Below are 15,284 nucleotides of genomic sequence, written 5' to 3' on the forward strand. Positions count from 1 at the left end.
TCCTCCAGTCTAATTATTTGAGACTTTCTTAGCAAAAAAAAAAAAATCAAACCCATTCAACGCTCAGTCAAATTCTCGCGTGTTTGAAAATTTATAATCCTCTAATGAGGTTCAGATAGCTAAAACTATTTCTCATAATTAATGTAATTTCTTGTTTGAAATTTTTTAGAGCAGTTTAAATTTGTAAGTAAGTTACCTGAGTTGACTTTTGCAGCGAGAACGACCCTGCGGAAGGAAGGCCGCTGAAAGCTGACGCTCAGTTCAGGTTGCCTTATTCAGGATTCTGTGTTGCACCGTAGACATATAGTTGAGCCTCTCCTGGCCTGTGTAAGCGGCTTAAGTTTAGCAGTTGTCTGTCCACATTGAAGACAATCCGGTGAACGCGTTTTCTCCTGCAAAAACACAAAATATGAGCTAGGTCTCTGAGAGTAACAAGCCAGCGCAGAATCGCTATTAACCGGTGTTAATATTACTGTATTCGTATTTCACCATTATTACATACATAATACCAAACAATTTCATTCATCTTAAGGGGCACCAAATTTGTTCGCCCTATCCGTGCAGGTGAGAATTTGAACTTCAAAATCCTATAATTCAGAGGCTTCCACAAAACGCGATCGCAAAATCCTTGGCAGATTCAATTTTGTCGCACCTGTGGATGGAGCAAATAATAAATATTAATTGGAGAATCCGAGATGATAATATTATAAATCTTGGTCCCGGTAAAATCGCGCAACTTTCAACAAACACCCAAATTTTCGTTGTCGAATTGATTGTTGCCTTTTTCTTGCAACAAGGAAATTCGCGTTTGGTTTAGAGGGGGGAACCGGGACGTGTTTTTGGTCCCATCCCAAAAAAAAATAATCCCGTCCCTGTCCCATTTTTGTTTTTCGGGTTCGTCCCTGTTCGCTCTTAACCTTGTCCCTGTTTAATCCCGCCCCCCCTCGAACCTTTAAAAGATTCGTAAATTTTCCAATTTTTAACTTAACTTAAAATATTCACAATATTTTTTCAGTAAATAACAATCCTATGTAAATTGTTACCTCGCAGGAGTGCTCAATTGTAAAAATAGGTCGGCGGAGACAATATGCCTTTTTATCATATTTATTGCTTCCAGGGTTCGCAAAAACCAGCATTTTTCCGGAAAAAGCCACTGCATTGCAAAACACTGATTTTGCGTTTTTTTTCTGTAATGTTGTGCATTCTTCCGAAACACATGCATTTTTTTGGAAAGGTAAAAATTCTCATGATTGATGACCAAAAATAGGGATTTTACAAAATCAGTGTAAGTGCAACTGGTTCAGGGTTAGCCAATTTTGCAACGCGCAAAAACCCAGTTTGAATTTTCCGAATTCAACCCCGAAAAGGTTATATTTTGAAAAGAAAAATTGCGGTTTGTGTTACAATTTTCTGTCTTTTGGTGAGACTAGTAGCATTTTACTGATTTTAAAAAATCCCAATTTTTGGTCATCCATCATGCGAATATTTGATTTTCAATAAAAATGCATAATATATCATGTTTTGAAAAATGCCAAAAATGCTCAAAATTGTAGAAAAACCAGTATAAAAGTTTTTTGCAATGTAGTGGGTTTTCCGAAAAAAATGCGGGTTTCTGCGAACGCTGCACTGGTTCCACCTTATAGTAATTTACCAAAATTTCTGAATTTTTTTACACGGAATAAATGGCTTTTTCGGGGATTAATTCGGAAAAATGCGGATGAAACCAAAACTAGTGGTTTTTCTAGCTGTTTTTTTTTTGCGAAAAAAACCGGTAGTGCATATTTGCGTATGTATTGCAAAAGTGGCGAAACCTGATTGCGTCCTTTCCTCCTAGAACTGAAAAACTGAGAATCTTTAGGCTCTTAATGCTGCCATTGCTGCCGATAAAACTGTCCCGCTGCAGATTGTCCCTGTCCCGAAATAGAAAATTCGTCCCGTCCCTGAGGGAATCCCTGAGGGACGGGACGGGATTTTACCTCTGTATGATACTGCATTTTTTAAAAATGCGTTTTTTTGCAACAATGGTGCCAAAGAGGATCAGGAAAGAGTCGTACCTTGAGTGAGTCGTATAAAGGTGTTTAGTTTAGAGGGCTATATGTATTATATGATAATCTTTTTTGCGAAAGACATCCTGAAGTTCATCACAGCTAAAGCCACCTCGCCCGCACGCAGCGATCAATGACCAAGTATGTAAGTATGGAATAGCTACAGTTCTCGCCGACTTTACCGTTTACACGCATCAAATCTGTCGTCCCTAATATATACTAATAACATTGAAAGGCGAAAACTGTAAACTGTAACTCGGCGAGAACTGTAACTTTTCCATACATCAGCTTCAAGAATGCAACCTTTATATTATGCATGAAATAGATGATACATTATTAACATCCTACATCATACATACCACATTTTACGACGGAGAAGGATGCCTGCTGCTTGATTTTCGCTGGAAAAAGGATCGTGGATAGACCGACTAAGTCGAAATACGAAATAGATGAGCGAAAATCGGGAATTAATAAGCATTCATCGCACGCCATTGACATGACACAAACATGAATATATTTCTTTTTCTTCCTGGTTTTTCGTTGGTGCAACTTGCAGCAACTCCAGCCAAAGTTGCAGTTGGTGCAGCAAGTGGGAAGTGGGAACCGCTACCCCTACTGCCCCTCTCACTCCCGCCGCTAAAGCGCTCATACACATACGCATGGAATCAGAGCCGCTCTTGCGCTCTTTGTTTGTGAGCATTGTGAGCTTTGCATTTTTTGCATTGCAGCAAGCACTGAAAGCAGAAAATAAATATGAGCCCAACACTTCCAGACATCCACCCCCACCCCCCATTCGGACAGTGGTCTGCTAGTTCAGTTAGGAGCAGCGTGAAAATTTAATCAAAGAATGCGAAATGCAAACAAAAACAAAACCAACAGAATAAAGCAATAAGTATGTAGCAGCACAGAGCAAGAGCACATTGTCTGCGCTTTGTCACCTCCAAAATTGATGTCTGTACTGTATTCTGAAAGATTCCATAAATGTAATGAAAATAATTGAATAGTAGTTGAAACGATTATTTATTTTATTTAATCTGCAAGTCGGTGTCCTCAATTTTATCAATTAAATAGAGAAATTAACACAGCAAGAGATCAAAGATTTTGCCGAAATTTTGTTTTCACCGTTGTTTGATTCTGATTCTAGTGACTTTTGACGTGGCAAAAACCAAAAGGTGATAAAATTTTTTATCGTTGTGACGCGCAGTAAAACCAACTCGTGCGGCTATTGTCAAAGGACACGTTTTTGTTCACTTCACACACGTTATCTTAGGAAATTGACGCCGTTGTCCGGCGTAAAATTGCGTGACTGACGAGCTGCTTTTTAATTATTTGTCAGAATAAAGGCATAGAAAAGCACGTGCTTGAATTAAATTGGCAGCTATGAAACCGGTGACTGCTGGGGCATTAGTGTTTTTCGGCTGCTGCTTTAACATCTACTTCCTGGAGCTTTTGGTCAAGCAGGACCCTGGCGCTGGCGTTTTGGCCACGTTTTCTCAATACATTTTTATCACTCTTCACGGCATTATTTTCACTGTCAGGTATGTACTAAAATTCTTATTTTTTTCCTCCAATATTTCTGATATTTTATTTTGCGGGCATTAAAATTCCAATTAATGACTGAATTATTTGTTTAAAATTTAATGTCGTTTTCTGATTTCAGGAAAAATTCATATTTTAAAAATCATCTCTTTAATCAATCTATAAAAATTTTCTGGGCAGATGTGGCACGGTAACGCCGCAAATCCCGGTGTCTCACTACGCGGCGATTGTGATACTCGTCTTCGCGTCTAATGTGTGCAACAACTACGCGTTCAACTTTAACATCTCGATGCCGCTGCACGTGATCATCAGGTCGGGCTCCCTGATCGCCAACATGATCCTGGGCATGGTCATCCTGCAGAGGCACTACTCGGGCGTCAAGGTGGCGTCCGTGCTGGCCATCACGCTCGGCGTCGTCGTTTGCACCCTCGAGTCGGGCAAGGCGGTCAAGACGGAAGATGCCACCGCCGACGAGAAGAACGTCGATTTTCTGAGGTGGCTATTCGGTGTCTCTATACTTTTGGCTGGACTTTTCCTCTCCGCCAGACTGGGCATTTACCAGGAGGTATTATATATATAATTCCTTAATTGCAATTTTATTTTTTTTTACTTATTTATTTTCAAGGAAAAAAATTGAATCAGAGATGAAAAATTGGGTTTCAACGGATATTTCAGTCCTTTAAAATAAAATAATAAAATATTAATGCCGTTTTAAATTATTTTAGGCGGCGGTGCACTAAACTTAGAGGTGCAAAGTTTTCTCCAAGAGCCACCAAAAAACTCATCCAGAAAATCCATTAATGCAAAACCAGATAGGGTTAAAGTTATTTTTTAAGGCTACAATTTCATGTAAGATTAGAAAGTTATAATTTTAGTCTTTAATTAATTAAATAGACAATTTTTTACTTTTAAATAAATACTACAACCTCTTCTCTTTAAAAAATGAATTCCTGAAGCATGGATTAAAAATAACCGGCAAATTTTTACTTTAAATCCATGCAATATTTTTTTAATTTTGTCCATTATTTTCCAGACATTGAATTTGCAGTTAGTTTTATTATAAATGTATTTGTCAGTCATTTTCCCGTGACCTCGACTTGATCTATGAATAGACAGAAAATTCAGACGAAATTGAGGGCAGGAATGGCACCTCCAAGTTATGAGGCAGTTCTTTTCACAGACACAAATTTTGGAATTTTTCTAGGAATATCCTTAATTTTATGTTCAATCTCCTTGCGCCAAATATTGGTAAAAACTTGTTCTAAAAAATAAAATCTAAGCAAAAATTAAATTTACAGGTTCTCTTCAACACGCACGGCAAGCACAACGAAGAAGCGCTGTTCTACACACATTTACTGCCTCTGCCAGGCTTCTTGATCGTGTTTCCCCACCTCTGGACGCACTGGCTGCTGGCCCTCGAGAGTCCACCGTTGGTGGTCTCGTGGCTTTCAGTGCCGAGTGCGCTGATCTACCTGTTGGGCTACATGCTGACTCAGTTCGTGTGCATCAGTTCGGTGTTCGTGCTGACGACCGAGTGCTCCTCCCTGACTGTCACCCTCGTGCTCACCATCAGGAGGTTTCTCAGCCTCGTGTTCTCCATCCTCTACTTTAATAATTCGTTCACGCAACTCCACTGGATTGGCGCCTTTTTTGTCTTTGCAGGCACGCTTGGATTTTCTTTGACTTAATATTTTCATTTTGACATAATAAGAATTACTTTTTAGACTTGTTTAAATTCTGTATGTTACCGTTACTTAGCCGTTCGTGAACAGGAAAATGATAAAACCTTGTTGATATAAATCTGTCTCACTGTGTTACGTTTAATGTAGTAAATTAGACACAAGAATAATGAAAAAATACTATTTCATTTATTTTTAATTTGGTAAATTTCCATAATTATAGCTTTAATGAGAAATAACTGAGAGTTCTTGAAAATATAGACTTGAAGAAGGGTATAAATCAATCTGATTCAACAATCTTTCTTTCCACGGGCACGTCTCTGTTTGACAGGACTCTGTATTTCCTCCTCATCCTCTTCTAGGATGACTTGTTTGCGGGTGGCCGGCGTCTTGGCAGCCGGCTTTCGCTTGTGTCTGGCGGCCGTCTGGATGATGGAGTCGTCGTCATCATCGTCAGAGTCGACCAACTTCTTCCGCTGGCTCCTTGGCGCGCGCGGCGTCTTGGGTGCTGCCACGGCGGCTTCCCCGTCACTGTCGTCATCGCTGCTCGAGTCTTTGCGCGCCTTCCTCCTTCCCCGTGGAGCCTTGGCCTTACGCTTCTCTTTAGGCTCAACTTTCACTGCCTCAGCAAGTCCCGCGATGGCCAGTTTTGCAGAATCCTTGCCTTTGGCGCATGAGTCCAACACTTCCTGCCACTTCTCGCACTCGTCCTGAAACACAGGAATTCACAGCTGTTAGGAGAAAGTAATTTTTAAATTTTTTGCAGAATTAAGTTCAAGGAGAAAACTTTTTTGTGACTTTGATACCAGCTAAATTAACATAACTGGAGAGAGAAAAATGGGTATTGTTTCTTGATTACATACAGAACTTCATTTTTTTCTAAAAATTTCTTTTCATTTGTTTTCAGATCTTTTAACTGCCACGGTTCCAAATTATTAAATTCATAAAAACATTCCTTGATATTCTATAACAACATTTTTCAGTGTTCAAAAATGCCGCCTTATTAAAATAATTTCGGCCAAGCCGGTTTTTAGCCAACTCAATTGGCAAAAATTGGGAATTAACAAAATAAAATAATTCAAGCATAAAATACATCTCCACCTTGAATTTTAAAATTTGAAGACTTCAATTTTGAAAATTTTAAATTAAACATTAAAAATAAAATATTAACGGTGTTTCAGTAGCAAAAAAAAACATATTTTGGCCATAAATTCCAAGCGTTTTAAAAAAGCAAAAAATTGCCTGGTTTCAACCGTTTTTTAACCCTGGCTAAAACTGGCAGTCCAAAATAGCAAAAATATTGCATTTTTCCCATTTTTCCTAAACAAAATCTTAAATTTTCTATCCAACTTGGTTAAAAAGACGTTCATTTCTTGTTACAAATTTACAGGCGATTAAAAGCGTAAACCAACAATGATGTAAATCCACTGATTGGAAAGAGCAACTGCATTGAGATGTTGTTCAGTATAAACTGAAAATTTCCCAGTTATATTTTACTGTTTATTTTATTCTTCTGAGAATTATTGAATGAATTGAAATAGGGTTGGTCCTTTTGAGAGTTCAATTAAATTAAAATTTACTTCAAGCAGCTATAGATTGAAGCAACATACTAAATTTAGATATTCATAATTACCTTTCCTTCAGCTTTCATTTGCTTCCTGACCATTTGCACAATTTCGTCAAACTTGCTCTTGACAGTGGGGTACTTGAGCTTGTCAGCATAGTGCGGTAGAGATTCCATCAGCGCTTCCTTGCAGGCGTGTACAGACTTGGCAGTGACGGGCAGTTTGCTGATGCACAGGGCCAGGTTGTAGCACTCAACCTCTTCAGCCTTATCCTTGAACCTGCTGCTCAGCTTCTCCACCAGCGCCACCACCTGCTTGTCCTTGTCAATGTGCGGCAGGATCTCGCTGCATGCTCAATTAGTAACTGAGAGGATTATATAAAAAATGAAAACTCACTTCATGATCTCCTCAAAGCTAGTTTGGTTGCTTTCTGAGTACTCGATGGACAGTTGCGAGATCATGTCGAGCACCAGGTTATAAAGGATATTACCCTTCTTGGCCAAGGTTGCGAAGAAGTATCTGGCCAGGTCTTGGCACCGCATATCAGTGTCTGTCAGACACCGCGCCAGCGACGAAATTTGAAATTTCACCCTGATCATGTCGCTGAGTATAAGCTTGGAGATCACCACCAGTGCCTCAAAGCGGACACTTGAGTCAGACTCCTTCAAGCTAGGGAAAATGTTGAGGCAACATTTTTTTTTATTTTAAAATGGATTTGACTCACCAATCATAGACAAAAGGTGAATAAGGCTCGCACTGGTTTGGGAATTTCTTTAACAAATCGCCCAAGGTGTGGATGCAGGCGATTTTCACCCTGGAATCTTTGCTCTTGGCCAGAATGGTAACAAATTTCTGAAAACAAATATTAGCATTAAGTCCAATCAAGAGATTTCAAACGAATTTTGCTGGGAGCTAAATTTATACACTGATTTTTTTATCGTTGCTTTTGTGATCAAAGCAAAAAGAATACAACAATTGAATGTCAACAAGCCAATAAATATACTAAAAAAGTAATATTCAGGCTTCAGGCCCTCCAAAACTCTTAATTGCACTGGGCACTGGGGGATGTCAAGATGAGTCAAGCGGTGTGCATAAGTAAGTTAGATTTCATGAAAAATGCGAACACCAAATGCGCTGGCAAGTGTTTATGAAATGACATAAAGAACACCCAAAATTTTCGACCTTTTGACATTAGGTCTGGAATTCATTTGATCAGGATTTGCGCGAGAAATTCAGTTCACTCGAAATTTGTGACTGGAGATGTGATGGTACATAATAGAATTTTTTTTAATATTTCCTAAATTTTAGCTTTTTTCCATTGATTTGAGTACAATTTTTAATTAGTTTAAAATTTAAGTGAGCTAAAATCAATCATGTGACCGTTCATTTCGCTTTTAGGTTATAAAATACAACACCAGTGAGAGCAAAGAAATATTTAACCCAATTAATTTCAACTTACTAGCAAATTCTGGGAACAGAAATTAGGCGACAACTGCATGTATTTCCCAAAGGTCTGGATGGCGACGATCCTGAGCCCATGGTGGTGACAGTGCCTGGAGGTAAAGCAGTCCTGCACGAACGTCCTGAGAAAGATAAACCCTTACTCTCGTGACAATGGATATAAACAAGATAGAAACCCACAGCAGTTTGCCCAGTAGGTTGTCCTTGAAGAGGACCTCATTGTCGCAAAGCCTGAGCAGTGCATCCAGGTTCTCTTCCTCAGTATTATTGATGAAGTACTTGCTCGAGCTATGCATTAGCTTTTTGATGTCGAACAGGGAGCCATCCTCGTCATCATCTAGGCCGCTGCTGGCTGTCGTGTCAGCCCGCGAGCGACGTATGCGCCTCCGGTTCTTTTCCAACTCCACCAGGGTCTTCTGCCTGCGGATCTCTGCCATGATGTCCTCGTAAATGAATGTGTGCAGCTCTTCCACCACTAGGCCGATCACGTAAACGTATCTGCACGTGAGACAAATCAAGGGTACGAATTAAGTCAGGAAAAATGGGATGAAAGGTTAGATTTCAATTATAAAATTCATAATGAATTGAATCTTAGTTTTGATATTTGATATATTTCTCTCAAATGTTGATTAAACATGAATAACATTACCCATGTAAATTAAGGTCTGAATATTGTTAATTCAGTTTTAAAAATTTAACAGGAAACCATCACTTGATATATAATTTAAAACATTATCATATTTGTCAGGTTTTAACCTCAGACTAATACTAAATAGTGATTTTCTGTCATGAATATAAGTCGTTTGAAGTCCAGTTTCAAAAACCTTTAAATATCTCTAGTTCTTCCTTTATTATGAGATCAAATTTGAGTTGGAGAATAAATCCCTTTATATAGCTCATGCAAAACACTCAAAACCATGTTTAATTTTGAAAGACGCCATCAACATTAAATGGACAAAACTCATTGAAATGAATATATTATGCCACAATCAAATAAAATGCAACATTTAATATAATTTTTAAAGATAAGATTATAAATATGTTATAGGAAAGTTTGCATCAATATACGATAAAAATTACAAAAGAAAAATTACAGAAAAAAATATGATGTGGTGTCTCACCTGAGAAGGACAACATGTGAAATCGACTCTACGAGGGTTGGAGTGTCGGTTGGCTGGGTAGGCGGTGCATCTGTCTCCTGAGTGGCGAGCTGAGTCAAGGGCACGTCCTCGCGCTCCTCCTCGGCATCTGCGCTGTGGTTTTTGTTTTCTGGGTAGTCAGCTGGATTGTACTTTCGCACCTCTTCGTGCATCTTCCTCAGAATCTCCTCGATGAGCGACAGCGGCTTCAAACAGGTCTACAGTAAAATTAAGAGTCAGTAAAAAAAATTGAGAGTTGCTAAACGCCAGGCGTGACCTTAAAAATGGCTTTGACGAAGTAGCCTGCGAGACCACAATAGTCCTTGTCTCCGAGCTTGAACACGCCCTTGATCAGCAGGTTGGACATGTGCGTGAATATGTCATCAGTAAATGGTATCCTGAAATTAAATTTGTAGATTAATTCAGCCGCTTTGCAGCGATTTCCAGTACCTGAAGGGATTGGTCAGCGTCTCTGCGGTGATTTTTGGTGTGGCGTGACAGAGCACGGCGGCCGCCCACTTGGCCAATTCAAAGCAGCCCTCGCCTCTGCTGCCAAAGCCGATTTTGTCCAGCGTCGCAATTTTCTCTTGCACCAGGTTAGACTTGCCACTGAAAAAAGGATCAAATAGCAGCTGGAACTAAAGAGAGCAGGAGGGAACTTACTCTAGGGCAATGCTCAGGGTGTGCAGGGCTGGGACACACTCGCTTTTGTTTTTGCTCTCAACCATTTCCCACAGAGCCTACAATAATTTAGAGATAGTATAATTCAAATACATCACTTAAACGGAAAAAGAAGTCAAACTTAAATTTTTTAGTTAACAAGCTTGGAATTATCAATAATAATGGTAATTGATTCATATCTAGAAAAATAACAGCGAATTTTCATGCAGTCCTTAAAATCTCCATGGAGATCTGAACGGTTGGTGTGAACAATTTGTTTCACTCACAAATAAGCACTCATTATTAATGCTGCCATCGTTGACCCAAGTCTGCACCAGCAGGGCGATGCTTTTGTTGAAGCAGGGTCGCGCATAGTGCACCATTGAGCTTATCTTCTTCATCGCCTCTACATAGCCTTCACTGCAAATCAAATCACACGTGAGCCCTAATTAATATCAATGTGACAGACACTAATTACAATGTGATCTCCACATTGTTCTCAGGATCAATGCTGGAGAGGTAGATTTTCTTGCAGGCGTCAGTGACAGCTTTCTTGAGCGCCAGGTCCTTGCTGTGCAGGAACTCGAGCAGCTTCAACGCACTGTCTTCCTCCGACAGCAGACCAAACTGCTGCGCTGACGCTATGAAGTCAATCGCCTCCACCAGGTCTGTTGTTTGGCTTGTGGCAAGCAGCATTCGCACGTTCTCGCTGGCGACGCCAATTTGCGTTGAAATGTGCAGACAGTTCTAAAAAATGTTATAATAGTTGAAATAATTTATGTCATGATACAGATCCCAGTAGAATTGATACAAATCATTCAATAAATTCTGCGTGGATTAGAGTCAGTTCAATAAATCACCACTCTCTACACTTGCAATTTTCTCCCAGATCTACCACATGTAGAACCCTCTATTCCTCAAAGCCAGTGAGACCCAAATCGACAATGACTAGCAAGGAAATAAAGAACTTGAAGACAAATGGGAAGATAAATTGATCTGACCATATTATGTTAAAAATGAACGATGATTTGGTTTGGTAAAAACAGTTTTTATTATACCCCCATAAAACTATGATAACTGATCAAATTTGGGCTGTGCCCCTTCCCTAGGCACTGCTAGAAAACCTAATCGTCGTCAACCCAATCAATGTTGTTCATCAAAACGTTATAGGGTACTTAATCTAATTGTGTCTCTAAATAATCAAATAAATGCCCATTCTGGGTTTCCGTATCTAATTTACAACAATATTCATATTAGTAGTAAATTCAAGTCGTTCTGTTTTGATTTTGAAAAAATTTGTGTTACAAAAATTATCCTAGTTGGTTTAATATATAATCAAGAAGTAACATCAAACCTTTAAAAACTTGATAGTTTCTTTCTTCTTCTTAATTTCCACCTGAACGTCTTCAGGAAGTTCAATGTCCGCAGTTTCTGGCTGCACAGCTGTGAGTGCTGTTTTCAACAAGGTGCACATTAAATCAGCCTGCTGGTCCTCGTTATCGTCCTTTTCGTTCTCTTGATTTTTTGCAATTCTGTTCAAAAAGAAAATTAAACATTGCTGGCGGTTGGGTGATTAAAAGATGTCAGGGTCTTACCTGACAAGATTACGTTCGCATTAATAATCTCGTCAGGTGACACCCTGACATTAGTTTCACCCAAAGTGGTTGTCCTTGTCATGCTTTTTGGTCAGCTCCAACGCCAGCTGCACTGCCTCTTCTAGTTTTTCATCTAACAGCAGATTGCCAGCTTTTAAAAGCCCCTCTTGGAGTTCCTTTTCCATATCTTCGGTGTGTTTTTCATTTTTGTCCTCCTCGCTTTTGTTTTCCTTATCGGAATCCTTGTTTTCTTCTGCAACCTTTTCCTCGGCTGGTTCATTCTCTTTGTCAGCCAAATCTGTTTGGTTGAAGATTTAGCTATTTCAGTTTTGTATTAATCTAATCTGACTCACCTTGCGCCAGTGCTTTATGTACAATTATCTGCACCTGCTTTTCTATTGCCGCCCAAACCTCATCAACGCTGAAATCAGCCACGCCTGCATTACCCTGCAGTGTGATCAGCTTGGCGGTCGCGGCCTCTAACTGCTTTCCAATCTTCTCCTTGTCCAACTGTTTGCATAAAAAATTAAATATAAATACATATCCATGCACCATTATATAATTACGTACATTTCCTGAGAATGGATTGTGCTCAAGGCACGTCTTCAGGAATTTGAGGGCATCTTTGCGGACGTAGCTACTCTTGTCCAGCGTTCTTTCCACGGCCTTCTCAAGAATATCCAGCAGCAGTTTCACTGGCAGCATCTCCGCCTCGCACAGGCTCGTCCATCCCTGTAAAGCCTGCAGAGTGGATCATTACCCAATCAGATTAGGCTACAGAATATTATGATCCTTTACCTTGCATCTGGCGTAGGCGTTAACATCGATCAGATGATTGTCAAGAATTTCGAGAAGAGCTTCCTTTTCTGACTTCTGATTTTCATCCAGCTCTTGACTGGAGTACAATTGCAAAAGGAGATTCTTGGTGGCTTCCAGAATGCCTGTGCGCAGTGTGTACGGCTGAAAAGTTCACAAAATGTATTTCCTTTCATGCTTAAGCGGGCTAGAGAATTAATTAATGTTTTTTCCATAACAGATTTAATAAATAGTTGAAACCAGAGAGTGAAACATTCATTCAAAGATTAAACAATTTAAGAAGTTCTCAATAAAAATATTGAGGTGAGTCAGATTGCATAAAAGCAAAACTAATAAAAATTTAAATCATTAACCCAATAAAGAGAAAGAACCAGCCAAGGATGAGGTTCAAGAGGAGCGTGGCTCAGTGCAGCGAGAAATAACTAATCAATCGTTTTTGCAGTATATCTAGTATATCTGCTAGTATTTTTAGCCCATCCTTGCTATGACTTTATACCAGTATTGTGCTGCCTTTTCCATGCATAAATGTATTATTATACTGACCGATGAAAACCTCGGCGCAGCACATCCCGTGACTGAGCCCATCGCAGAGCGGATAATAGAAACATTAGGCCTGAGTGGCTGCAAAGGAGCTTGAACCCAATGTCAATGCGGCTATCTTTTCGCCTCCCCGCACATAGATCTCTGATTAAAACGCCAGATATTTTTGTCGCCGCTGGAAAGGTGTGTAACCAGCAACCTGAGACTCTCAGGAATGCGGAGAGTGCACGGGGTTTAACTTATATTGAAAGACTTCTGTGCCAAGGCATTTCCACAATTCCCTGTGGCAGTAACTTCCAACAAAAGCTGATGTTTGAATTGCAGAGCGATTTTGCAAAACTCCAACTTGTGTTCCATTGCGAGCAGTTACTGGCAATCGCCACTGCCTCAGCAAATCGACAGACTTGCAAATGAATGAATTGTGGACGATTCGCGGTAGTACGTCATAAAATAAATAAAATAAACACAGTAAAAATACAACAGGTGGTGTAACCATTCTACTCGCAAAAAAAAACGAAATTTACACATTAGCCTACTTACTTAAATAGATTTTCTGTTTGATATTACCTCGCTTTCTGCAATATCTGCCAGAATCTCTATGTGCGGAACAAGACTGGCTGGGTGCTGCTGCGAGAGAGCGACGACAAAAGAACCAAAGTGGCTGCCAGCTTTTGGAGTGATGTCAGAGTCCCCTTCAATTTCCGTCAAAATCAGGTGCAGCAGTCCTGCGTTGCCACCCGTCTGCTCCAGGTTAGAAATACTGCTGGCGAGCGGCACTGCCAGGTGCTCGTGCAGCATAAGTAGCTGTTGATCAAATAATTTGTGAAAAGCTGGATGGGAAATTGATTGGAAAGACGCGCACCTGCAGCAGCCTAGGAATTAAAGAGAGCCCGAAAATGTACTCCTTGCAGAGGACGGAGAGGATCTGGAAAATTGAGTCCCTCATAGCCTTCTTGCCAACAAAGCCGATTTCTCGGTCCTCCAGCAGCTTCAGACAGATTCTCGAAATTTGACTGGTTAAGAGATGAATTTGATATTAATCATAAACTCTTTGAATGTACATACTCCAAGAAATCGTCCGAAATGTTGGCCTTCTTCCACAGATTTTTAAGGGGCAGACTGACGAGTTTGAAGAGCTCGTGGATGCCGCTGGTTTTCTCCTCATCCCAGTTAAAATCGTTGTGTTGAGCACCCTTCTTCTTACCTTTTGTAGGTTTGCTGGTGAGTTCTCTCTCCGAGATGCATCTCTCTTCAAACTTGTACATCAGCTCAGTGCAAACGTAAAGAATCATTTTAGTGTTCCTCAAGAGCTTTTCACGGATGTTGCTGTCAATATTTCCCTTCTCCAGAAATGGGCGAAGGTTGGAAACTTGCAGGCCAAAGGCTGTTGGTAAATTAATCCAAAAATACAATATATTGAAAGAGGCAACTTTAAAATCAAACCTTTTAAACTCTGATCCCATACTTCCAGGGTAACCTTTGGTGACAGCTGCTGGAAGTTTTTAATACAGCTGTAGAGCAGATCGAATTTTCCGAAAATGAAGTCGCCGAGGTCTTCGCTCAAGGCCAAACGAAGGCCTGAAACAGAATAAAAAATGATTAAATGTTTCACTTAAATTTCCAGAAGAAGTGACACTTAATGAATGTAATTATTAATATACATTAACGGCTGGAAATTTGCAGTTAAAATAAATAAATACAAAATTGCAGCGTCTTCAATTGGATAGAATTGAGTCTAGAATTATAACTTAGTTATGTAGAATATCATACATATTTAAAATAGATTATTATAAATATTATGCTGTGTATTTTTACCTGTGTATTGGTCGCGGATTTCAACTGGTGTAAGAACATCTTGGACCGAATACTGGTTCTCATTGAATTCTAAAAGTTCGTCGATGCTGTGAGGGATGATAAATTCAGCCTCTTCCATTTTTACTCAATGCCTTTCGTGCACTAGTAAACAAAACCAACTTCGAATTCGAATCCACCCAGGTGATGCAGTAAAGTTGTTGTTATGTTTGCACTGTTTTCGTTTACGTTTACATTCAACGGGCAACTGGTTTGGTCTTACTCGCCTCGCGCGGCTGGCCCGGCTGGCGGCAAAGAATTGACAGCTTATTGGCGCGAAACGTTGGAGACAGCTTAGCCAACTAAACAAAAAGAATTAATTTCTGCAACGTCTGTTAAAATCATTTTTGAAATTAAGTTCAAAACTTAAAAGAAAACAAAATTTAATCTGGAA

At 39.7% G+C, this 15,284-nt stretch overlaps 2 protein-coding genes and 1 long non-coding RNA gene across 4 annotated transcripts; 1 reads left to right on the top strand and 2 right to left on the bottom strand.

The window, feature by feature from the left end:
* Positions 1-201: 201 nt before the first annotated feature.
* Positions 202-2,620, bottom strand: LOC135937644 (uncharacterized). 2 transcript variants are annotated; one of them, XR_010574504.1, is made up of 3 exons: positions 2,405-2,620; positions 503-652; positions 202-392 (listed from the first exon to the last, which is right to left on the bottom strand). It is a non-coding gene; the product is annotated as an uncharacterized LOC135937644 (long non-coding RNA). The 2 variants fall into 2 exon arrangements; XR_010574503.1 differs by lacking the exon at positions 202-392 and having other exon boundaries at positions 502-652.
* Positions 2,621-3,425: 805 nt separating this feature from the next.
* On the top strand, positions 3,426-5,428 carry LOC135936104 (UDP-xylose and UDP-N-acetylglucosamine transporter-like). The gene is made up of 3 exons (XM_065478795.1): positions 3,426-3,583; positions 3,765-4,149; positions 4,883-5,428. The coding sequence occupies exons 1-3, from the start codon at positions 3,426-3,428 to the stop codon at positions 5,270-5,272; spliced, it is 933 nt and encodes a 310-aa protein (XP_065334867.1). The 3' UTR covers positions 5,273-5,428.
* Positions 5,429-5,430: 2 nt separating this feature from the next.
* On the bottom strand, positions 5,431-15,100 carry Cap-D2 (CAP-D2 condensin subunit). The gene is made up of 22 exons (XM_065478793.1): positions 14,855-15,100; positions 14,483-14,617; positions 14,105-14,423; positions 13,902-14,052; positions 13,607-13,843; positions 12,482-12,643; positions 12,254-12,424; positions 12,037-12,193; positions 11,744-11,981; positions 11,443-11,620; positions 10,567-10,835; positions 10,376-10,508; positions 10,092-10,168; positions 9,879-10,037; positions 9,706-9,826; positions 9,411-9,646; positions 8,470-8,787; positions 8,288-8,411; positions 7,553-7,680; positions 7,225-7,497; positions 6,897-7,173; positions 5,431-5,973 (listed from the first exon to the last, which is right to left on the bottom strand). Exons 1-22 carry the CDS (start codon positions 14,970-14,972, stop codon positions 5,554-5,556), a joined length of 4,401 nt encoding a protein of 1,466 aa, XP_065334865.1. The 5' UTR covers positions 14,973-15,100; the 3' UTR covers positions 5,431-5,553.
* Between the last annotated feature and the right edge of the window lie 184 nt (positions 15,101-15,284).

The sequence above is a fragment of the Cloeon dipterum genome, chromosome 2, assembly GCF_949628265.1.
Source record: "Cloeon dipterum chromosome 2, ieCloDipt1.1, whole genome shotgun sequence".
Lineage (NCBI taxonomy): Eukaryota > Metazoa > Arthropoda > Insecta > Ephemeroptera > Baetidae > Cloeon > Cloeon dipterum.

Excerpts from the sequence above, each read along its gene's own strand:
- LOC135936104 (XM_065478795.1), top strand. The coding sequence starts at position 3,426 with ATGAAACCGGTGACTGCTGGGGCATTAGTGTTTTTCGGCTGCTGCTTT. Across the intron at positions 3,584-3,764 it reads GGCATTATTTTCACTGTCAG|ATGTGGCACGGTAACGCCGC; the intron begins GTATGTACTAAA and ends TTTTCTGGGCAG. Across the intron at positions 4,150-4,882 it reads GACTGGGCATTTACCAGGAG|GTTCTCTTCAACACGCACGG; the intron begins GTATTATATATA and ends TTAAATTTACAG.
- Cap-D2 (XM_065478793.1), bottom strand. The coding sequence starts at position 14,972 with ATGGAAGAGGCTGAATTTATCATCCCTCACAGCATCGACGAACTTTTA. Across the intron at positions 14,053-14,104 it reads ATTTCGGACGATTTCTTGGA|TCAAATTTCGAGAATCTGTC; the intron begins GTATGTACATTC and ends TCTCTTAACCAG. Across the intron at positions 11,621-11,743 it reads GACAAGGACAACCACTTTGG|AATTGCAAAAAATCAAGAGA; the intron begins GTGAAACTAATG and ends CTTTTTGAACAG.